Source organism: Sciurus vulgaris, assembly GCF_902686455.1.
Source record: "Sciurus vulgaris genome assembly, chromosome: 18".
In the NCBI taxonomy this organism is placed as follows: domain Eukaryota; kingdom Metazoa; phylum Chordata; class Mammalia; order Rodentia; family Sciuridae; genus Sciurus; species Sciurus vulgaris.
In genome coordinates, this window is record NC_136479.1 from 18,295,859 (window position 1) to 18,319,670 (window position 23,812).

The following is a 23,812-nucleotide window of genomic DNA, read 5'->3' on the forward strand; positions in this document are numbered from 1 at the left end:
TCTGAAATTTCCATGGATGCAGTTACCACATGAATGGAGGCAGAAGTGTTTTCTATTTGCTCAGAACTTGACTGAGAGTGGTTCTCCATTCCAGAAAAAATCACGTCTGATGTAACTTCAGTTCCTGGCGTGGGGGTGATCGATCCGACACTGCTGCGTGTCTGTCAGGGTGGTGCTGATGAGACGCAGGTGCCAGCACCCTGGCCACTGAGTCTTCTCCAGCATTTACATAGTCAAAGGCATTTATGAGACGTACTTTGATTTCTCCCTTCTGTCAGAGATGTTATTATATATGCGTTCTGAAATTATGTCTTAGGTAGATTGTATTATCTGTGATTGCCATTTTTGGAAAGTAAGGAGTGATTAAAAAAAAATACTTGTTATCAAAGGGGGGTGTGGGATCTAATACAGGTGGGAGAAACAGGTGTACCATGTACTGTAGTTTTTAGCTTTTAGTTTTTAGCTTTTTTTTTTAGTTTTTATCAGCTTTGGAGTCAAAACACTTTTTTTTTTTTTTTTTAATTTTTGGTGCTGGGGATTGAACCCAGGGGTACTTAACCACTGAGCTACATCTCTCATCCTGTTTGTTTATTTATTTTTTGTTTTGAGACAGGGTCTCCTTGAGTTGCTGAGGCTGGCCCGGAGCTTGCAATCCTCCTGCCTCAGCCACCTGAGTCACTGGGATTACAGGCGAGTGGCACCACGCCTAGCTCTGGAGCCAAAGCACTTTTTAAAAAGTTTAACCACTTACTATTTATGTGACCTTGGGAGTTAATCACCCTCATTTGCAAAATGAGTATATAATTCCCACCTCACAAGGATGTGTGAGGACAACAATAAATGATTAGTTAATCACTTTGTGCCTGAGTGTCACATATTAAGTACCTAATAAATTTTTTTTTTTTTTTTTTTGCAGTGCTGGGGATTGAACCCAGGGCCTTGTGCTTGCAGGGCAAGCACTCTACCAATTGAGCTATCTCCCCAGCCACCCAAAATAAATTTTATATGTATTTATTTTATTTATTTATTTTTGGGTGGCACTGGGGATTGAACTCAGATTCAATTGAACTCAGATTAACTGAACTCAGAGGCACTGGACCACGGAGCCACGTCCCCAGCCCTATTTTGTGTTTTATTTGGAGACAGGGTCTCACTGAGTGGCTTAGCGCCTCACTGTTGCTGAGGCTGGCTTTGAACTCATGATCCTCCTGCCTCAGCCTCTCAAGCCGCTGGGATTAAAGGAGTGCACCACCACACCCAGCAACCAAATAAATTTTAACCAAATAAAACAAATACACTCTCTCCAGAAAGTCTTATCTATGTTCATGTTTTTGGTGTCCATTTATTCATTATTGTGTAAAATTTCTAGACTAAAAAATATAGGGCTGGGGCTATAGCTCAGCGGTAGAGCACCCGTCTTAACACAGTAAGTTCCTGGGTTCACTTCCCAGCATTGCAAAATATAAAAATAAAAATACTGAGTGAGCCTTGCCTAGAAAAAATACATATAAATCTCATGATGGTATTTGGCAATGCCTTAGAAGAAAAAGAAATCCCTTTTCTTCAAGTGCATAATTTCTGAAGTATCAGGACAGTCGTTTATCCTTCTCGGTGAGAGAAGGAAGAGGAGTTGGAGAACATTTATGTTCTGGCAACCGCAGGAACTGAGGAAGCAGAGGCTCCAAGGAATGAAGACAAATGGAGAAAAAGCCCTATTTAGATTTGAATTTGTAGCTGCTGTTTTTCTAGAGAGCGCCTTGTTTTTGGTTTTGTTCTGAATGGGTTATGCAAGTTGAATAAAAGCACTGGCTCCAGTGGATCTAGCTGCAAGGCTAAGCCTGTTTTGTCTAGAATGACAACTTAACAAACCTAAAGCTCCAGCCTGGGACCCTTGCTCTGCCTTTCCCTTTATGCTTCAGTCCTCAGGTGCGAGTTTACACTGCCAAGGAAACTTTAGAACATACCATCTCTTACTATGCTCCTTTATGTTACGTCTTTTCTTCTGTGCACTTGCCACGCTTTGTAATTAAACACTTTAGAAGTTTGCTTTAAAATTAAAATGAACAAACAAACAATCCTGTCTTCCCTGCTAGACTCAATCCGTCAGAGTAGTCCGGTATAAATCACAGAGAACCAGACCCTAGTACAGCACCTGGCATGTAGTAGCTGCTCAAGAAATAGTTGTTAGGTGGTTGAATTGTCATTTTCGCGTTCTGGGGTACACGGGCTGCTGAGATGTGGGCTAAGGCTATGAATTTGAGTGTCATCTGCATTTATATACTACTTAAATTGAGAGTGGATGATACCGCTCATGCCCAAGAGAAAGGGCAGGGAGTTTCTGGAATAGAGTCTTGGAGCCTTCAACATTTATCCCCAATAAAGCAGGGGATGCTGGCAAAGAATGCATAAAAGGAAAGGATAGAGACAAAAATGATGGTCATGCTGTTGCTGCTGCTGTTGCTGATGAAGACGAAGACCTAAAAAAGGACTCCAGAAGCATCTAGTGTCAAGATAGCTAAGGAAGGAGGCTCTCTAAGAAGGGGAGAGTGGTCAGTTGTGGCAAACACAGGGAAGAAGTCAACCAAGGTGAAGACAGGGATACTGAGGTCAAGTTTGACTTCAGAGTCATTTGTGACCTTGATATGAGCAGTTTGCAGGGGGAGTGGGCTTTCAGGGTAAAGTGGTCTGAGGAAAGCAGGTGAGCAACTGGAAACGGCTTGTGTAGGACATTTTTCCAAAAAAAACTTTACTAAGGAGAGCAGAAAAATGGAGCTGGTAGAAACAAGGCCCCAAGGGAGTCCTTGCTGTTGTTATTTGTATGATGGTGGGGAACTATTCAGCAGAAAGACTGATTATTTTGAAAAGACAAAGAATGAGAAGAACAGATTCCTTGATGAGTCCCCCTGTAAGAAATCAATACTGGCCTTATATTATTCTCCCTTGACCTTCTCCCAGGTAGCAGTTTAAGTACAAGATAATTAAAAATTGACTGGCAGCCAGGTGCAGTGGTGCAGGCCTGTAATCCCTGGGGCTCAAGAGGCTGAGGCAGGAGGATTCCAAGTTCAAAGGCAGCCTCAGCAACTTAGTAAAGCCCTAAGCAAGTTAGCAAGACCCTGTCTCAAAATAAAAAGTAAAAAGGGCTGGAGATGTGGAGATGTGGCTCAGCGGTTAAGCACCTCTGGGTTTCACTCTCTGGTCAAACTGAAGAACGTGACCTCATATACTGAACTACACAGCAGCTCAGGAAAGATCTTACAAGAACGAGCACTACAGACACAGACCTTCAGGAAGCCCCATCTTGGCCAGATGTGGGCACGCCTTTAATCCCAGCAACTTGGTGGTTGAGGAAGATTGAAAGTTCAAAGCCATCCTCAATAACTTAGCAAGACTATAAGCAACTTAGCAAGACCCTGACTCAAAATAAAATTGTAAAAGGGTTGAGAATGTGGCTCAGTGATCAAGTGCCCTGCTTAAAAAAAAAAAAAAGGAAAAAGAAACCACCACATTTTCTTGGCTCCTCTGGGGCTGGAAATTATTGGCATTTTGGTTGAGATACTCCTGTGTCGTAGGCAACTATCCTACATATTGTAGGAGTTGGCAGAATCCCTGGGCTCTAACCACTGGATACCTGTAGCACTCAGTGTGATAACTAAAATCTAGACATTGCTGAATGTTCTCAGGAATGGAGGCAGTAGGCAATATTGCCCCAATTGAGACTGGCTGAGTTATTCAAACCTAAGAAAGTTTAATAAGAAAACCAGCTGATTTTAACAGCTGTGCAAAGGTTGATAAATATTATTTTCATTGCCTTATGCTGTGGAAAATTATTCACAAACCTGGAATGAAAACATATTGTGCCATAACTTTTTAACTTCTAAAGGAATTCTGTAATATAATTTTTAACATTTTAAGTAGAAATGATCATGAAAGGAGAACAAATATGTGTATGGGTAAATGGACTTCAGGGATGAAGGCAGGAAAAGTCGCTAGTATTTATTTAATGTGCCCTACATTTTATATATTGTAAACCTCATCTGTCCCCTCGAGTAACTATAAAAAGAAAACAATTGAGACACCCAAAGAAGAAAGAGGCATAATCAGTTAACACTTTGATGGATATTCTTTCTGTGCATGCATTCATTCGTCTATTTACTAATCTCTTACAGAGCAGATAGGCTCTGGACAGCGCAGAGAGGTTTTGCTTGCGTTTAATGATCTGAGTATATTCTGAAATCGGTTGAAGGGCTTGGGTTAGAAAAAAGAAAAATGAGATGAGCCACAGAATGGGGTTTTTGAGAAGGTAAAAAGGAAAGGATCTTTTTAAGCGCGGAGGCGGTATCATCCTTAGATGAGAAGCATTCTGAGAGAAGGGGATGAAGGCACACGAGGATACGGATCTCATTGTGTCTACGTGTGTTACAGCGCTGCATCCACCTGCGGGGAGGCGTGGGCCTTACTGCACCCACATGAAGGTGCGCATCGCTCCGTCTACACTAATAGCTTCCCGCGTCTGCAAACATAAGTATCTCAGTGTCTTCGTATTTGCTACTGTGCGCTCTACCCCGGTGTAACCACCTCCCCCGGTCCGCTCTTCTTCCCCGACATCATTTTCACTCAACTCCACTACATGCCAGAAGCTCGATTTTTAAAGCCACCTTGCCATGTGGGACAAACGGTCCCTTCACCGCTTTCCGCCACCATCAAAGCCACGACTTAAAACCTTGATGGTGCCCTGGGCGGAGACGCGAGCAGGGGGACCTGCCGAGCCACAGGGTCTGTGACACCCGGGGGTCACGAATCGCCTCTCCAACCTCACGACCCTCTCAGGTACGCGCTCTTCACTGCAGGGGGAGGCAGAGGAAGCAGAGGTTAAATATGTGGCCCAAGGTCAACAATAATTAGAAGTGGTTGAATTCAAAAGCCGCGCGGCCTCCTCCGGCGGCTGCAGGGGTGGAATTTGAGGTTTAGACTTTTTTTTTTTTTTGGCGTGCTTGGGGGGAGGGGCGGCGGCGGGGAAGGAAACTTGTGTCGCAGTAACGCAGGCGGAGGAGGGGAGGGAGCCGAGTCAGGCGGCGGCCGGCCGCGGCGAGAGGGGCTGGGCGCCGGCTCGCCGGGCCCCGCAGCCGCTCGCGGGGCGCCTCGGAGGCCGAGTCCTCCGGGGAGGTCCGGCCCGGGGCCACGCGCGGCGCCCGGGCGGTTGCCAAGGGCCTGTCCCGTCTGCGGGTCTAGTTGCTAGGGCCTCCATCTTGGGGCCGGTGGCCGCGGCGCCCCCGGAAGGGGTTGCCGCGTGGGGCATTCACTTCCGGTCTGGGGCCTGCGGCGGCGGCGGCGGCGGCAGCAGCGGCGGCGGCGGCGGCGGCGGCGGCGGCAGCGGGTCGGTGTAGAAAATGGCGCTGGTGCAGCGGCTCGGGCCTCTCCCCGCGGCGCTGCGGAGGGCTTGAGGCTCGCGAGCCTCATTCACCGCGCCCCACTTGCTCGTGCACTTTACACACATGAGGTGAGCGGAGCGGGGACCTCCCTCCGGGCGGGAGGAGCCTCTGGGTGCTGCTGCGGGGCCCGCAAGTGCGGGCGGCGGCGGCAGCGGCAGCGGCGGCGCCGGGCGTCCCCGAGACCTCGGGCCTCGGCGGGAGGGCGCGGGCTGCGCCGTGGCGGAGCCCGGGCGGGCGGCCGGAGAGGCCTGGCTGCGCCGCTGGGCTGGGCTCCGGGGCTGCGCCTCGCCCGCGCCGCCCGACCGCAGTCTGGGCTGCAGCCCCGCAGCTTTGTGAGCCCCCTCCCCCCGCTCCCCTCCCCCCATCCGGCCGGCGCGGGCCTCTGCCGCAGCAGCTCCGTTTTCACGCGCATCTCGGTTTTTGTTTGTTTGTTTTGTTTTGTTTTTGTTTTCTGTTTCAGAGAATTGGAAGCTAAAGCTACCAAAGACGTAGAAAGAAATCTTAGCAGGTAAGATGGGCGAGCTCTCCATCTCCCGCCCCTGTATAATCGAACATTTCCACTCTGGTTCGCCCTTTCTGGGTTTAGAAGTTCCCCCTTGTCATTTTCTTTCGCTCGCGAGGAGCACAGACATTCGGGAGAAACGGCCTGAGGGAATATGGGATGGAAAGGGATTGCGGGGAGATGCGTAATTACGCGTGTGTGCCTTTCTTTAAAAAAAAAAAAAAAAAAAAAAGCAAAAAGCAATTCTTGTAAACTTAGTTAAAGCATTCTCACCCTTTTAGAATTTAATTAGGGGACTTGTGCATTAATTACTATTGTAAATGGTTGCAGGCATTGTGTGACTCATGATTGAGGCGGCCCTTATGGCGGGCTGTCAAACTGTTTTGGCTTCCCCGTTATTACTTTGTAGCTCAAATTGTTGCCTTTATAAAAAGATACTATGTGTTCGCGTTTTTTTTTTTTTTTTTTTTTTTCAACACATTGTAGTCAGGCGGATTCTGTTGCATTGGAAACAGTTTTGCCCTTGAACTTTAGCAAGCATAAATTGCGTTTGTTTTCCTTTGAAACTACGTTTGTGTCTATGTTCTGTGTGTGCTTTTTTTTTTTTATCGGCTGGTAAAATAATTAAAGATCTGTTCTCAGTAAGTGGTAATCGGTCCTATCGGGCCTGAGTGCTTTTGCACTGGTAATGTAAAGCATCACCACCGCAGAAGGAGGTTTTCTTGGTTTTGTTTTTTGTTTTTCTGTTCTTTTTAATGATTGCTTTATGGCAGTTGTTTGGATTTATTGAATTGTAATTGCTTAAGCATCAGGGAATTACACTGTATTTAACTCTTTTTTTCTCATTCACTTTGTCTTGACCATTTTTTCCTTATTCACCCTTTTCTTTTGCATTGTACTGGGACTTTCAGAGAAATTTTGAGATTTACCAGAAAATATGATCAGCTTTCACTTGAACATAAATAAAATCTCTCCTATCTTGGGTCTTAATGTAGTTTATGCTTGATTATTGTAAATTTAGGCTTATGTTGAGATTATTTACACTCACAAGTTATCTGAATGTTTCACCTTACAGAATTGTCCCAAATTTCCAGCTTTTTGAGGTTTATAAATATTAATCTGTTCAGGTGATGGTTAAAGAATGTTCAGTTAGCAGAGGATGGACATCACTAGTTTTTCCATTAAGAGATTTTCTGTTACCCTAATAATAATTTAAAGGAAATTAAGCCTGATGTCACTGATTAAATAACAGTTGTTGAACATTTAAACAAGTTTTGTTGTCAAAAATTATTTACTAGTAAGATATGGAATTAAAGAAAACTGGTTGAATTGGTAAGGTATAATTTCAGCAGCAGAAAGGAACTTGGGATATGGGTCTATTTCCCCTTTAATTTTTTTTTTTTTTTTTGGCCAGGTAACCATGTAGTTCCAATAAGAGTGTCCTAGGACTTAGTTGGACATTGTACCACAGGTATAATTTTCATATGCTATTTCAATTGGGCAGAACTTGGAGTCTTTGTATTGGCTATCTATCAGAGTTTGAATTTGAGTTCTGTCACTTAAAATATGACCTTGACTCTTGGCAAGTGACTTGTCCTCTCTGTGGCTAATCTATAAAAATGAGAGGCTTGGGCCAGCCAGTTGTTAAGGACTGCTAGGTCCCTTGGGTTATATAAAAAGGAGTCAAATGTTGTCCATGCCCAGAGAGCATGTACAATCTAGTAGGAAGACTATAGTAAGTACATAAATACTGTAATACAAAATAGAAGATGTAGGGGTCACAAGAGATACCATCCTATTCATGTTTGAGGATCTTCAGTTGGTCAGAAGGTGTGAGAAGGAAAGATAAGTATCAAGGAGATTTTTTAAAGGCAGTGTTTCCCATTCTTAAAAGTTAAAGATATTTCCAGGGCTGGGGATGTAGCTCAGTGGTAGAATGCTTGCTTAGTATGTGCAAGGCTGTCTTTAATCTCCAGTACTGAAAAAGAAAAAAAAGGGGGGAAAAAAAATAAATAAAACAAGATTGAGTTAAATGTCTTCCAAGTAGGGGGAGATGTGATTAAATGGCAAATGCTTCCTCTCTCCCCAAACAAGAATGCATCTGCCTTTACTCCTTAGTGCTCTCCCCAGGAAGTTAAGGCATTGCACTTGCCAAAGAGCCCGCAGTGGCTCCCTCTATGTAAAAATTTATACACAGACTTCTCAAGCTGACATTCAAGAACCCTCACATCTCATTCAACCAGTTTGGTGCACTTGTCTAAAGACTTGACATGAATTCATCTCCTTGAAAAACCCTGTGAGGGAGGGAGGGAGATAGGTAGGTGGTGATGATGATGATGATGATGACTTATTATTATTATTTATTTATTTGGTACTAGGGAATGAATTCAGGGGTGCTTTACTACTGCATTATGTCCACAGTCCTTTTCATTTTTTTATTTTGAGAGTCTTGCTAAGTTACTGAGGGTCTCACTAAGTTGCTAGTGCCAGCTGACCTCAAACTTGTGATCCTTCTGCTTCAGCCTCCTAAGTCACAGTGATCACAAGGTGCACCACTATACCTGGCTTTTATCCCTGTTTTACAGATGAAGAAATTGAGGTATAAAGAGATTAAATAACGTGCAAGAGGCCAAGCCACTGGTGATCTGAGAAGCTGTCAGGCTTCACACTGTATTTAAATGATCTGTTAATAAGAGTAAGGAATGGTTCTTTGAAAAATTTGAAAATTTCTTTTGTGAAGCAAAACCCATAGATGCATGCAGTATGTTTAGATCAGAGTTTCTTAACTGGACACCGTTGACATTGTGGATCAGTTAATTCATTATTGTGAGGACTGTTCTGTGTGTAATAGGATGTTCAGCATCTGCTGGTAGTCTTCCCTGCTCAGTGTATGTGTTGCTCAAAGGTGCTTCCAGCCTTTTTTTTTTTTTTTCTTTTGGCACTGGGAATTGAACAGCCAGGGGTGTTAACCACTGAGCGTCATTCCCAGCCTTTATATTTTACTTAGGAAAAGAGTCTCACTAAGTTTCTTAAGGCCTTGTTGAGATGCTGAGGCTGGCTTTGATTTTGGGATCTTCTGCCTCAGCCTTCTGAGCCATTGGGATTATAGGCATGTGCCATTGTGCCCAGCTATTTCCAGACATTGATAAAGGTCCATGGAGTTGAGATGTGGGCAGAATCAACCCCAATTGCAAATCACTGTTCCAGAACTTTGGATTTTTAACATGATAAGTCCCAAACCTGTAATTGTTCACTTCATTTAAACATCTTTAATACCAAGGAACCCAAACCCCTCAGTATGTGAAGCTCCAGTTTGGAATCTGATTTCTGAATGTCAAAGATATGTTACTCTTTCCTTTTCCCCTGCTAAGCAGTAAATCTTTCTCAAGACAGTGTGCCAGGTGTCTGGTGTCAGTTAAACAAAATTAGCACAAGGGCTTAATTGAATTTACTACCTAGGTAAACTGTCTTTTAAAATTCACTGTCACTAAAATTGTCATATTTTAGTATTGTGTGCATTCAGAAGAGGAAACTATAATGTCTAGATGAAAATGATCATTATTAGAATGGACCTTTAAAGAACAGAATCAATTTTGAAAAGATAAAGGAGTTTGTAAGAACAGCATCAGAAATAAAAGGCACAAAATTCAGTAAGTATCAAGGAATTTGAGGTAGCAGAGGATAGTAGTGCAGTTAGATTTTTGGATAAGGCATTCATAGCAAACTGGTTGAATGAGATGTGAGGGTTCTTGAATGTCAGCTTGAGAAGTTTGTGTATAAATTTTTACTTTAGGGAGCCATTGCGTGCTCTTTGGTAAGGTACTAATATGATAGAAAACTTTAGGCTGGGATTGGTGATCTGGGTATTTACGGGAGATTAGGGATCTAGGCAAGAGGTAATGAAGACTTGGATTAAAGTGGTGGGAGAGAGGCAAATCTACAAGGGTGGGATCCTAACTAGAATAAGGTATATTCCAAGCATGCATAAACATACCAAAATGGATTCTACTGTCATATATAACTAAAAAGAGCAAGTAAAACTTAAGAGGTGAGAGAGTATGCGATTCCGCGGAGGTGGATTTGGCAGCTGATTAGCTATGAGAAGAGTCAGATTCATAGGGGGTCTGCATCGTGGTAAAGGGAGGTTGACCCGACCTTTAAAAAGAGGAAAGCCAGAGCAGAAACAGGAGTCTATCTGGAAAGAGAAGGTGTATTAAAATTTGTAGTTATAAAAACAAACAACAATAAAGTCTCTGCTAGTGCGGCTCAACTAGTCTAAGTTTTAAAAGTATTTTTGGAGGACAGAGTCATAGAATATTTAGAACTGGGCCCTGACCTATGAGAGATCAGCGGGTGTTTTCCAGATGAGAAAACTGTGGTGGGGATAGATCAGTAGCTTACTTAGCGTTATCATAGTCTCTTAAAAAGTGCCAGAGGTGGAACTCAAACAGGCCTTTTCACTGTTTACCCTAGTTTTCTCACTCTGCAGCATTTTATTTTAATTGCATAATAGATAGATAACTTCGGCTTTCTTTCTTTCTTTCTGAATAGGTAACAGTTTATGCCCATTCTAGTGATGAGTTTACTATAATATAGGGTATGTTGTCTAAAGAGATGTTAACATGCTTCATGTTGTATTGATCCCCCATCCCCTGTAAACCAGCTGTTAAATGCTACTGTACAGCAAACATTTATACCCTATAGTGTAGCATCTAAACTAGGACACTGTATGAGGCACTTATGCCTGCAACAAATGCTACATCAGAAGAGACTTGAGACAGACGAGTAAACCAGGGCATTAGTTCTCTCTAAGGTGGATCCTCTCCTTGCAATTCACCTACCTTTATTTGGGAAGAAAAATCATCTTCTGATTTTAAGTTTTTCTGATGCTTCATTCTGATCTTGTTTGCAGGCTAGCAAAGCCTTCTCTTTTTTTTAGCAAATTCATTTTTTTAAAATATGTATTTTAAGGGGGCCGGGGATACAGCTCAGTTTGTAGAGTGCTTGCCTGTCAAGCACAAGGCCCTGGGTTCAATACCACTGCAAAAAAAGGAAAAAAAAAAAAAAAAAAAAAAAAATATATATATATATATATACACATACATATTGTAGATGGATACAATACCTTTATTTTATTTATATTTATGGTGGTGCTGAGGATCAAACCCAGTGCCTCCCACATGCTAGGCAAGTGCTCTACCACTGAACCATAACCCCAGCCCCAGCAAATTCATTTTGATAGGTTTCTTTCTAGCTTAATTTGGCAACTTTGTGGTTAATTAGTAGAGTAAATGAGTTGTAAACTGTACACTTAATTTAAAAATGTGTAACAATCCTTTGGAAAATTCAAATATAAACCTAAAAAGAGTACCATTTTATGATCTCTTGAATTTGGCACCTGAAGTATGCCAGATTGGAAAGACTTAATGTCCTTTACAATTCTGTCTTCTTTCAACCTCGAAAGTATTGCCCATGATTGGAAAGACTGAAATGGCGTATATGTATTCTGTTCAATCTTGTTTATGATAAATCTCACTCAAAATGAAGAAAAAGTCCCCATCCCATTTTGTTGTTGTTGTTGTTGTTTTTAAATCATTCTAACAGTAAGTAGAGCATTGAAAACTGATCTCTCTTTAGCTGGGTTTCCTGACTACTAATATTTTGCCACATTTGATTTTTCCGTGACACTTTACCCCCAAATACAGCAATATGGCTTTCTGCATAAGACAAAGTTGCAAGTTCAACTTTACATTACTGTTTGGTTCAGATCTAAAGTGTCTCTGTTGTCCTCATAATGCTTTTTCTTTTCCTCAATTCCTTAATCCAGGGTCACATTTAGTTGTATCAGAAGTTTCCTTGTAATCGGGAACAGTTCCCGTATCCTTTTCTGCCCCTTTCATGACGATCCCATTTTTGTGGTGAGTTGTTTCTGCAGACTTCAGCTTGGATTTATCTGAGTTTCTATATGATTAGATTCATATTTTTTGGCAAAAATATCTCATAGGTGATGATGTGTTTGTTCTCAGTATACCACATCAGATTCTGTCCTTGACCATTTTTAAGTAAATTAAACAGATGATTATACAGTATTTATACTTTCACACTGACTCAGTGTTTCATTTTAGGAAATGTGAAACAACTAAACAGAGATATAAATATTTGAAGTCACAGTAATTATAAGTCTTCATATTTAAATCAATTACTTGTACTGATTGTTGCTTAGGGTTATTCTGAGATAGCTCCCTTACTGTTGGACATAAAAGTTGCTTGTTTTCAGCATTGTTCAGTGATGAACTGATAACCCTCTAAGATAAAAAAAAGAAATACAGGAGTTGGGCATATGATACACACACACACACACACACACACACACACACACTTTGGCAGATTAAACCCAGCGGCATTGCACAACTTAGCTACATACCCATCCCTTTTTTATTTTTTATTTTTGAGACAGGGTATTGCTAAGTTGCCCAGGCTGCCCTCAAACTTGTGATCCTCCTGCCCCAGTCTCCCAAATACCTGGGGTTATAGATCTATGCCACCACAACTGGTGTCGTATGCACATTCGTAATTAAAAGAAGGTCCCATTTAAGTCAGAATGGCATTGTGCCAACAGAATGAGGTTCATCCTGGGTTCTGCAGAAAATTTAGTCTGAAAAATTGTGTGCTTAAAAAAACATAATACGAAACAAACCAGATATGGTTCTTAGCATTTATCAGATTTCAAAGGGTCTTTGCTTTTTAAAGATTCAGAAGCGTTGCATTGTAGGGAATCTGTCAGAGGAGCTGAAATGAGATTCAAAAGAGAAAAAGTAATATTCGACTAAGGCATAATTTTAATCTTAAAAAAACATGAATATAAATATAGTTTAAATTTCTTATTTAAGATGTTGTATTTTAAAAATGATTTGCATTCTCTGTGTGTTTGAGTTGGCTGTGAAGCAGAAATCTTAGCACTTCCACTCTTGTAACTAAGGGTGAGCATTTTGAATTTCAGCAGTAGTATATTATGTGACGATGACTCAGCTCACTTCCCATTTTAAATGGAATGGTCAAAACAGATTGAAACCTGGTTGAGAAATTTTATACTTTGAACCTCACAAAGATATTTTCTGCAAACAACTATTGATTGGATTCTGTATAATAACAAACAAGACTGAGTTTATTTTTCTGTTCTTCCTAGTGGTTTTTAGTCAGCAAGCATTTTTTGAGCAGTTTGCTGCAATGATATTGAATATTTTTACAGTTACGACATCTGTGTTTTGTTGATTTTGGTCCCGTCTTTTCTCCTGTTCTTTTGAAGTATCCTCCTAAAACACGTATGTGAACCAACAGGAGAAGCTTAAATATGCACTGATTTTAATTGTACTTTGCTTCACTTTTTATATTGACTGTACAGAGGGTGTCAGAAGAATACATTTTATGTGTAAATCCCTAAGCACTGTGAGGCATATAAGTGAAGATTTGAAAGTGTAAAGATGGAAAGGACATAAAACGTGTGCATTCCCTACACTGATGAAGGTTAATCATCTTCAAGCCACAATTTTGAGCTTGTCAATCACTATTTCCTAGAAACCTTTGCTGGTTCCTCGGTGACTCAAGAATTAAAGCACTTAAGCTTATCTGGTTAGTGCTGTCCTTCCACCTCTTGCCCTGACTCCATTCCACCACCTCTGAACATTCCATTCACTTTCTCATTTTTTTAAAAGCAGCTTTATTGAGGTAAAATTGACATATCATAACGTTCACTCTTTTTAAATGCATACAAAGTGTGTGATTGGTTTGTTTTTAATATATTCACAGAATTGTATGTTCATTACTATCTGACTTTAGAACATTTTCATCCTGCACTCCAAAATCTCATACCTCACAGCAATCCCTCATTTGTCCCTCCTTCCTCGCCATCACTAATCTACTTGCTGACTGTGAATTTGCCTCTTCCTGGCATTTCATATAAATGGAATCATGCATTATGATTCTTTGTATCTTTTTGTGTCTGACCTATCTTATTTAGCATAGTGTTTTCAAGGTTTTCCATTTTGTAACATGTACTTCATTTCTTTTTATGGGTGAAGAATATCCCATTGTATGGCTATATTATATTTTCTTTCTTTCTTTTTATTTCTTTGTGGGGTTGGGAATCAAACCCAGAACCTCAGAAGGCCAAACTAGTACTTTGCTACTGAGCTACATGCTCAGCCCCACATACCATATTTTACTTATCATTTATCATTTGGTGGGCATTTGTTTTCAAATGTTTTTTTCACTTTGGGATTATTATAAGGAATGCTACCATTAACATTGTGTACAAGTGTTTGAGTGGACATGTTTCGAATTCAGTTTGGCATATACCTAGGAGTAGAGTTGCTGGCTTACAGGGTAACTGAGGAATTGCAGCCATCTTCCAAATCATCCATGCAACTTGATATTTTCACTAGTAACATGAGAGGGTTCCAGCTTCTCCATATCTTTGCCAATACTTGTTATTGTCCTTTTGGTTATAGCTATCCTACTGGATATAAATGGTATCTCACTGTGGTTTTAATTTGTATTTTCCTTTGATTAATAATGTTGAGCATCTTTTCATGTCCTTATTGACCATTTGTGTACCTGGTTTGGAGAAATGTGAATGTATATGCTTTGCCCATTTTTAAATTGGGTTATATTTTTTTATTATTGAGTTGTAAGACTTCTTAGTACAGTTTCAATATAAGTTGTATTAGATATATGATTTACTAGTTTTTTTGTTTTTTTGGTTTTTTTTTTCCAATCTGTATATTCTCCTCACTTTCTGGATGAGCTGGTATCAAAAGACACCAGTTTGCCTTTGCTGTTGCCTTTTTGTTGCCTTTGCTGTTGGTACTCATTCTGAGGTTATAAAGATTCTTAAGTTTTCTAATAGCTTTTAATTTGAGCTCTCACATTTAAGTTTGTTATTGTTTGAGTTAATTTTCGTATAGGGTGTGAGGACCCCAGTCTATTTTTTTCTTGTAACTGCAGTCACCATTTGTTGAAAAGACTTTATTTTGGCACCCTTGCTGAACATGTGTTGATCGTAATGTGATGCAGTATCCCTGGATTCTCTGATCCCTCGTTCTACACATCCATCTTTATACCCACTTCATGTTGTCTTGATTACTGTATCTCCTATCGTAGGTTTGAGATTAGGAAGTGTATGCTCAGTTTTGTTCCTTTGGGGATTGCATTGACTATTCTGCTTGCATTTCTGTATGAATTTTAGGATGAGTCATACCCCGAGACCATGTCATTTGTGAGTACAGATAGGTTTACATTGTCCTTTCCAATCTTGATGTTTGTGTTTGCTTGTGCATACACATGCACTCTGTCTCTGTCTCTCCCTTTAGGTGTTTTTTTGTTTGTTTGTTTGTTTTGTTTTGTTTTTTTAACTTCTGGCGCAATGTGGAATAGAAGGTGACAAGATCGGACATCTTTGTTATTGTGTTCCTAACCTAAAAGGAAAAGCATTCAGTCTTTACCATTAAGTGTGATGTGAGCTATAGGCTTTTTGTAGATGGAGTTTGTCAGGTTAAGGACGTTTTCCGTTCCAAGTTTGTTGTTTTATTTTCATTTTTTTTGTGAAAGGGTGCTGGATTTTGTCAAATGTTTTTTTCTGTGTCTATTGAGATATTCTGTTGACGTGTATTATGTTGATTGTCACGTGATAAACCAACCTTGCATTCTTGGGATAAATCCTACCTTGTGTGGTCCTTTTTATATATTGTTGGATTTGATTTGTTAGACTTGTGAGGATTTTTGTGTTCATGTTCATAAGGAACGTTAGTTAATCTACAGCTTTCTCTTCCTGTGATATCCTTGCCTGCTTTCCGTACCTAGTACCTGGCCTGGTCTTAGGTTTGGAATCTGGGGGCTCTGCGTGTTAGTCTGACATCTGCCTCCTCTCCTTGTGCTCATAGTTGGTTGGTGTGTTCAGTTCCAGTCCTCTCACCTGTACTGTAGGATCTAGTCTCACACACTCACCATGCAGTGCACCCTTATCTCCATTGCCCAGGTTAATTTTCACAGCCCTTTGACGGAGGTATGATTTTAGATCTTTCTTAAGTTAGTCTTGAGAGAAATTCAACAAGTTGTTCTAAGGTTGCACACGTAGGTGGCAGAGTTGAGATTTAAGTTCACTTCTGTTTGACATTCAACCTGGAAATGCCTTTCTGCATGGAGATGCTTTTCTGAATAGACTGGAATCAAACTGGTCCTTAAAGAAGTAGAATGTGGGTAGATCCAAGAGTGAAAAGAGTGCAGTTTTGGTGGTGCTTGTAAAGGCAAGGAAGCAGAAATTGTCATCTAATTAAGAGTACCCAGTGCCAGGAGTACAGATCAAATAGAAGAACTGGTTTCTGTCCCCAGACCAGTAATTAGTCCTATTTGAAAGAGTGAGATTAACATCTAAAATAATTAGACAAATGAATGTTTTATTAGAGGTCAAGGTTGAAGTTTATACAGGTTAGAAAGAAATGTAAAGGAACTAGTAATTAAACCCCAAAAAAGAGGTGGGCAGATTTTACACACTGGGATTTGGGTCAGCCTTACCTTAGCCTTCTACCATCTGACAAGTCACTTGTAGCTTCTGGTTCTTAGTTTCTTTAACTGTCAAGTGGGAATATTGTTCTGAGTGTTAGGGTTGTGGTTCAAAATGGATAAGATCTCAGTCACTGTAGGGTGCTTCTGTCTTAATGTCAGTGTGTCTATTGTTTTCTCAGTTTCTAATCTCACAAATTTTCTTCAGTGTGAACTTTTTGTTTTGAAATAATTTTAGAAGTGCTACAAGAGTAGAGCAAAGAATCCTAAATATCCATAACCCTTATTCCTCAAATGTTAACATTTAATTGTTTGCTTTATCAGTACCCCCCGCTTACATGCCCACGCATACCCACACACACACACACATACACACATACATATATACATACTGTTTTTACCATTTGAGACTAACTTTCAGACATAGCACCCTCTTACCCCTAAAAATTAAGTGGATATATCCTAAAAACCAAAGGCATTTTCTTAGTTCCATTCTTTAAGTTACATTCTTAAAATTGGGAAGATAACATTGGCACAGTATTAATAGCTGATCTGTAAACCTTATTCATATTCTTCAGTTGTCTTAGTAATGATCTTTAAATAATTAAAAAATTTTTTTTTTTTTTGTGGATGGACAGTACCTTTATTTTAATTTATTATTATGTGGTGCCGAGGACTGAACCCAGTGTTTCACACGTGCTAGGCAAGTGCTCTACCACTGGGCTACAACCTCAGCCCCAGTGATGATCTTTATAGAAAAACATTTTAAATTATTAAATTTTTTTGTTCAAATCATAGAATTAGTGGGAACCTGTTAAGCTCAACCTCCTATGAGATCCAGACAATGTATCATTTGAATCTTCATTTGTACTTTTTGCCTATTTCCCCTTCCTCCTTCCTCCCTCCCTCCCTCCCTCCTCCTTCCCTCCTTCCTTCCTTTCTTCCTTCCTTCCTTCCTTCCTTTCTTCCTTCCTTCCTTTCCTTCCTTCCCTTCCTCCTTCCTGGAAATTTAACCCAGGGGTGCTTTACCACTGAGCTACATTTCCAGCCCTTTTTATTTTGTGACAGGGTTTACTACCCTGCTAAGGGCTTTTCTAAATTGCTAAGGCTGGCCTCAGACTTGGAATCCTCCTGCCTCAGCTTCCCAAGTTACTGGGATTACAGGCGTGTGCCACCACCCCGGCCCCTTCCTTCCTTCTTAAAGGAAGATATTCCAGAATGTCACTACCACTTCCACTGTGCCTCTAAAACTGAGCATTCTGATAATAGCATTGCTGGGGCCAGGGTTGCAGCCTGTGTCTTATTCTCTTTTCTCTCCATACTCTTAATATAAATGTTTTTATTAGTTTGTTCATGCACACTTCTATAATTTCTTTATACTATTACAAGGGTATTTGTGGGTGTATATTTGTATTATCCCCCCCCCCCAATAAAAGCACACTGAACTTTAGTTTTCAGTTAGCCTCATGCATTCTTAGTCATTTCATATCAGAATGTAAAAAAAGACCTTTGTTAGTTTTGCAACTGCTGCATAGTATTCCATTTTATCATTTAACTACTTCTGTATTTGCAGATATTTAACTACCTGTGATAATAAATAGCTTCTAGCACAACTCCTCCATTATTATTTTTGATACCTTTATCTCTAAACTCCCTTTTCACTTCCAGATATGTACTAAAGTTTCTTATTTTGAAAACAATCTATAAAACTTCATTTTATTCTGTTGTCTTCATTTTACTGGCCTAGGTTTTGAAAAACTGACCCAACCCCTGAGACTTCACACTGTTTTTTCTGCAGTTGAATTTCCATCTCTCTCATCTGGTGAAGTTTACCAATGGCTTCCTTTTCTGAATTCTGGACTGACTTTTGGTCATTAATTTTCATACAAGGACAAAAAGGAGAAAAAAATTAAGGGAAATAATCAGAAAGGGAAGCAGGAAGACTAGGAGAAGATAGAATAATAAGGTAGGCTCTCTAAGGGAAAAAGTAGAACACAGTTTTTTGACAGGAGATGTGAAGAGTGTTTTGTAACTAGCTTGTAGCATATAGTTGACTTCTATGTGAGGATGGTGTGGCTTATGGTGAATCATTGACTGATGAACTCGTTGGGACCTCAGGAAAATTGCTTCCTGATTTCTCTTTCTTAAAGTGAAAAAGAGCCATTTAACACTTTAAAATCTAGAGTTGTCATTAACCTAATCTCTTTTGTTAATCTTATTAATACTGCTAGTGATACTAATTTGTTAGGGTTATCTTGGATTTATTCTTTGCTTTGCTTTTCCACTGCCAAAATTACATTACACGTTTACTTGGATTTCTGCCTCTGACTTCTCACCTTTATAGCCAGTTTTTTGCCTATTCTTACTTAGCACTTTTCCTCTCTTTCCTTTTTCAGTCAGTCTTAGTCCCAGAAATTATCATGCTAACAAGTCTCCATTTACCTAAGAGGCCCACTTTCTCCTGTGTCTTAGAAATTCTGCCTCTTCAGTTTGAAGAAAGACACAGAACTCAGCAAGCAGTTGTGCTTAGTGCTGTGACTTAGTATAATGCTTAGTATAATGGAAGGAAACCAAACTCAGAAAAGGTGCAAGCTTCCCGGAGTGCTCCCCCTAAGTCTCAGAGAGCATGCTTCATTATCCCAGCATCAAATCGTAGCATCGTGAGTACAGTGTTTGCCTGGGAGCTGTTAGAGATTTGGTGCCTAGTGTTTCCCTGGGGGGCTGTTCCTGGACCAAAATTTCATGCTCTCAAAGAGAGTTTATGTTTAGCATAAACCATGTTATTTGTTCAGTTTAAGGCACAGTGGAACTACTCTTACCTTCAGGGATTATGAATCCAGAAATTCCTTCATACCTGCCAAGGGCTAAGCTTGCTGTTTTTCCTAAGGACAGTGTTCTCAGACCTGCTGTGTTACCTCTCGACTCATCTGCACCCCATGGGAGTCTGCCCTCCGGCCTTTTAAATCAGTGCAGTGTGGTTGGTTTAACCTTTCCCTGTAGACTGTCTTTTAGACTACTCTCTTGCAGTGTCCACCTTTGTATCCTTCCTTTTCCAGAAGCTTAGATTGACATCAGTGGATCATAAAATAGTGACATTTAAAAATTCATTATAAATAGATACTTCGAAATTGCTCATCAGAGGGCTTAGCACGAGCATCCCCTCCGAAGGGATTGTTTAGTGATACCCATGCTGGAAACATAGGAAAAACTGACCATCAAGCATTTGTAAGTACAAGAGTAGGAGGACCTTCTAGCTATGAGGTTGTCATGCTGTCATTAGGAAGCCTCTACCATACACCTCTTCCTGCCTCCCAGGACTCCTGGTTCTCACACACATCCACTTTAAATCTCTTCCCTATTGGCCCATCTTGTCTTTAATCATTGGTGTGGAGGCGTGTGTGTGTGTGTGTGTGTGTGTGTGTAAGTTCTTTGTTTTAAATGGAAAATTTCACGCACACAGAAAAATAGAACAGAGTAAGGAATCTACACGAGCCCATTAACCAGTTTTGGCAATTGCCAGCATTCTGACAGTCTCATTCCACTGTTTTCTTTTTCTGTGGGGTGCAAAGGGGCCTAGAGTAGTGAGAGCAAACCCTAAACTTCTGATACAAGTTTATTTTTGTATTAAATTGCAAAAGTAATGCATGTTCACCTTAAATTAGAAATATACTTGTTGAAAAACAATTTTCTAAATGTTCTCCAGTTGTCAGGTGACCCTGATGTTTCTATTTCTAAATCATTAGGGTATTTTTCCATGTCTTTGAGTTTGTACAAAGTTATGTGAACATATGTAGATATACAGTTATTTTTTTTTTAAGCAATGTGAAATAGTACCATTCCCATTTCTGTGACTTTTCTTTTTCTTTAATGTGTTAGAGACATTCCTTCAGATCAGTAAACTGATCTAACTCCTTTTCAGTTGCTCTGCTGTACTGTAGCCATTTCTTTATTGATGAATATTCACATTCTCTGCTTTCAGGCATTTTGAACCTTATTGTGAATTTTCATATACATTTGGCCTTCTGTACTGTACTAAAGACAGACACGCTGTCAAGGGTGGGGATGGCTGAATATGTGTAACTTGTTAAAACCACACTATTGCATCATACTTTCCCAGAGATTTTAGTAGTCTTTTAAAACACACACACACACACACACACACACACACACACACACACATACACATTTTTTTTTAGTTGTAGATGGACATGATGCCTTCATTTTATTTATTGTTTTATGAGATTCGAACCCAGTACCTCACACGTGCTAGGCAAGCGCTGTGCCACTAAGCCACAACCCCAGCCTGATTTTATTCCCACCAATAATATAAGAATTCTCTTCATTCTTGTCAGCACTTTTACTCTTGAACATATTTTGGCAGAACTTTTTCATTACTGAAAAATAAAATTTAGCAGTTTATTTAAAAATATTGAGTTGGTTTATACTTCTCCCAAATGCAAGCTTTGTTCAACTTTAGAAAAATCTGTTGGCACCATCCATCATATCTTCAGATCAAAAGTGAAATACCATATAACCATTTTGGTAAATAAGAAAAGATAAGTAGTGGAATAAAACATGTAACTGTGACATCTAGGGAATAACCTTTTAGTGGTTTTGGGTTTTTTTGTTGTTGATGTTTATTTGTGTGTTTGTTTTCCTTTGCAGTGTTGGTGATAGAACCCAGGCCTCATGCATGCTAGGGAAGCACTCTACCGTTAAGCTACATTCCCAGTCTTTTTTATTAGAGATGGTATCACGAAGTTACCCAGGTTGACCTTGAATCTGGGCTCCTTCTGCCTCGGCTTCCCAAGTAGCTAGACACTCACAGGTCTGCACACTGTGTCCAACTCATTCTTTTGTTTTTAAATATCAACACTCACTCATTTAATATTTTTTAAAGCTAAAAATACTTAACATTTTGACTACTCCAACGGTTCAGAAATTAAAATGTGCTAAAAAAAGATCTGTAGAGTAAGAGGTTTCTCTTTCCTGCATCTGCCTAGTTCCTGCTGCCCCCACCTCAGACACTCTGTTTCTGAGATGTTCTTTGCCTGTCCGTTGTGTTGCTTTCTGCACAGATGATTACTGTGCCTACTAGATACCCCGTCATGCATCTTGCATTTTTCATAATTTCTTTTTTCTTAAGGATAGAAATTTTTGCTAATTCTCAGAGCCACCTAGTTACCTTCCTGCTTCTCTTTTTTTTTTTTTTTTTTTAAACTATGGAATACCTCAAATGGGGGACTTCACTACATTAGTAGAGGTCTAGTTTCTTCCAGATCACCCTCCCACAAACATTCACAGAATAAAATTCTGCAGTTGCTTTCTTAAGATCCCCAGTGCTGGGCTGGAGTTGTGGCTCAGTGGTAGAGCCTGGCAGGTGTGAGGCTCTGGGTTCGATACTCAGCACTGTATATAAGTAAATAAAATAAAGGATCCATTGATAACAGAAAAATATTTTTTAAGAAAATCACCAATGCCTGGACCTCTCTTGTTAAAACCAGTGGCAGTTTAGTCTTTCTCTTTCTTGATAAATTTTGCTATTCTGGTTTCTAATTATATTCCCGTGGTTCTTCAACTGTTAATACTTTGTGTTGCCTGCAGTGTATTTTGTTGAAAGAGTTATTGTAAAAGGTGTAGGGAAATAAGGAGGCAATCAGTCTGTGGGAAAATTATGCTATAAATTAGATTTAACACAACCTATCAAAATGACAAAATGATAACTTTTCCCTGTGATTGTGTGTGTGTGTGTGTGTGTGTGTGTGTGTGTGTGTGTGTTGCTTGGGATTACCAGGGCCTCAGCATCCTAGGCAAGCATTCTACCACTGAGCTACACTCACATTCTCTGTGCTGTACTGCTGAAAAACAGAGCTAGTAAAAGCCAGTACTTTCTTAGGGAGATACCACGGCATAGTGGAAGCACAGCCACGACTTAGAAAGCTGAGATGAGTTCTGACTCCATCCTGTATGACCTTGAGCACGTCACTTAACTTTTCTGTGCTTGTTTCTTCACCTACAAAAACTCCTGAAAAGGAATTTTTTCTACCTATCATAAAAAAAGAATAGTAAATTAGAAAACATTAAAAATGCCCTGAATAGTCACTGCAGCATTTAATCACTGAGGTTTGTTTTCATTCCTAGGTTTGTAGGACCAGTGAGTGGGAATGGCAGGGGAAATGGATTTTGGATTAATGAAGAGATAATTTTCTACAAATTGGCCTCCCTAATTGTTGAGCAAGGTGCAGTCAACACAGATAAATCTGTCATTGCTTCTTGAGGAAATTCATTCCTGGACTATACAAGTAAATGATTTTTATTGGTTACTGGACTATGAGGTCAAAAAGTGATGCATGCTCTACAAAGTCAACAGTTGAGAAATTATGGAGTATACCATCCTAATCTTAATGTGTTTATTTTCTCTAAATATTGTACCCCCCCCATTCTGTGTATTTAAATTAGCTTCAAGATACAGTTTATATACAGCAAAGTTCACACATCTGATTGTATAGGTGATTGACTTGACAGATGTAGACCCCCATGTAACTACCTTCCTACACTCCAGTAAAGTTAGCAGACATTTCCTTCCTAGAAAGTTTCCTCAGAGGGATAGATTCTTAGAGCTACCTCAAAGGTTTTGTACAAGTGGTACAGGTTATAAGTAAATAAAAATAATCAAGTTTTGATAAAAGTAAATAACAAGTTCTGATAAAAATGAGAGATTCACAGAACTTAACAGATTTGAGGTTTCTTGCCACTGACGTTCAAGGGATTGCTGACTAGAAAGTTGCCTTGTGGAGCATGAGTCAAACATGATGGATCCTCTTAGATCTAGCCTGTCAACCCTCACTCTTTTTTTTTTTTTTTTTTCTTTTTTGGTACCAGGGATTGAACCCAGGGGCACTTAACCACTGAGCAACATCCCCGCCCCTTTTTATATTTTACTTAGAGACAGGGCATCACTAAGTTGCTGAGGTTGGCTTTGAACTCAAGATCCTCCTGCATCAGCCTTCAGAGCTTTTGGGAGTACAGGTGTGCACTTCCACGCCCAGCCCTGTATTCCTTTTGATAGTTGGTATAAGTAATTATGTCTTTATCTCTAGTAGCATTTAAATCCTGGAAATAATTACTTGGGCACAACTGGTACACGTCTATATTTTTTCCGCTTGATTTCCTAAGATAGGAGACGTGGGGAAAGCACGGTTAATGGACTGTGGGAACAGTGTTGAAGACCTAGATTTTGCCTCCTATACTTAACACGTCAGCTGCTGTTGTATTTTCGTGAGAGAAAAAATGTGGCACACCTTTTAAGTACCAAAAATATTTG

At 40.1% G+C, this 23,812-nt stretch overlaps 1 protein-coding gene across 10 annotated transcripts in view; it reads left to right on the forward strand.

Moving 5' to 3' along the window:
• The window catches only part of TNRC6A (trinucleotide repeat containing adaptor 6A), a 148,682-nt gene that overhangs the window by 52,552 nt on the left and 72,318 nt on the right, over positions 1-23,812 (forward strand). Inside the window, exons 1-3 of one of the 10 annotated variants that reach the window (XM_079121151.1) lie at positions 5,069-5,497; positions 5,890-5,937; positions 7,346-7,402. The exons of 3 other annotated variants lie outside the window; for them this stretch is intronic. Coding sequence is in view for 3 of the 7 variants with exons in the window: in XM_079121157.1 (XP_078977283.1) it covers positions 5,493-5,497; positions 5,890-5,937 (53 nt within the window). In the remaining 4 variants the exon portion in view is untranslated. Of the gene's footprint in view, positions 1-5,067; positions 5,498-5,889; positions 5,938-7,345; positions 7,403-20,714; positions 22,791-23,812 lie in introns of those variants that run through there. 6 more of the 10 variants (XM_079121147.1, XM_079121157.1, XM_079121150.1 and 3 more) reach the window with 6 other exon arrangements.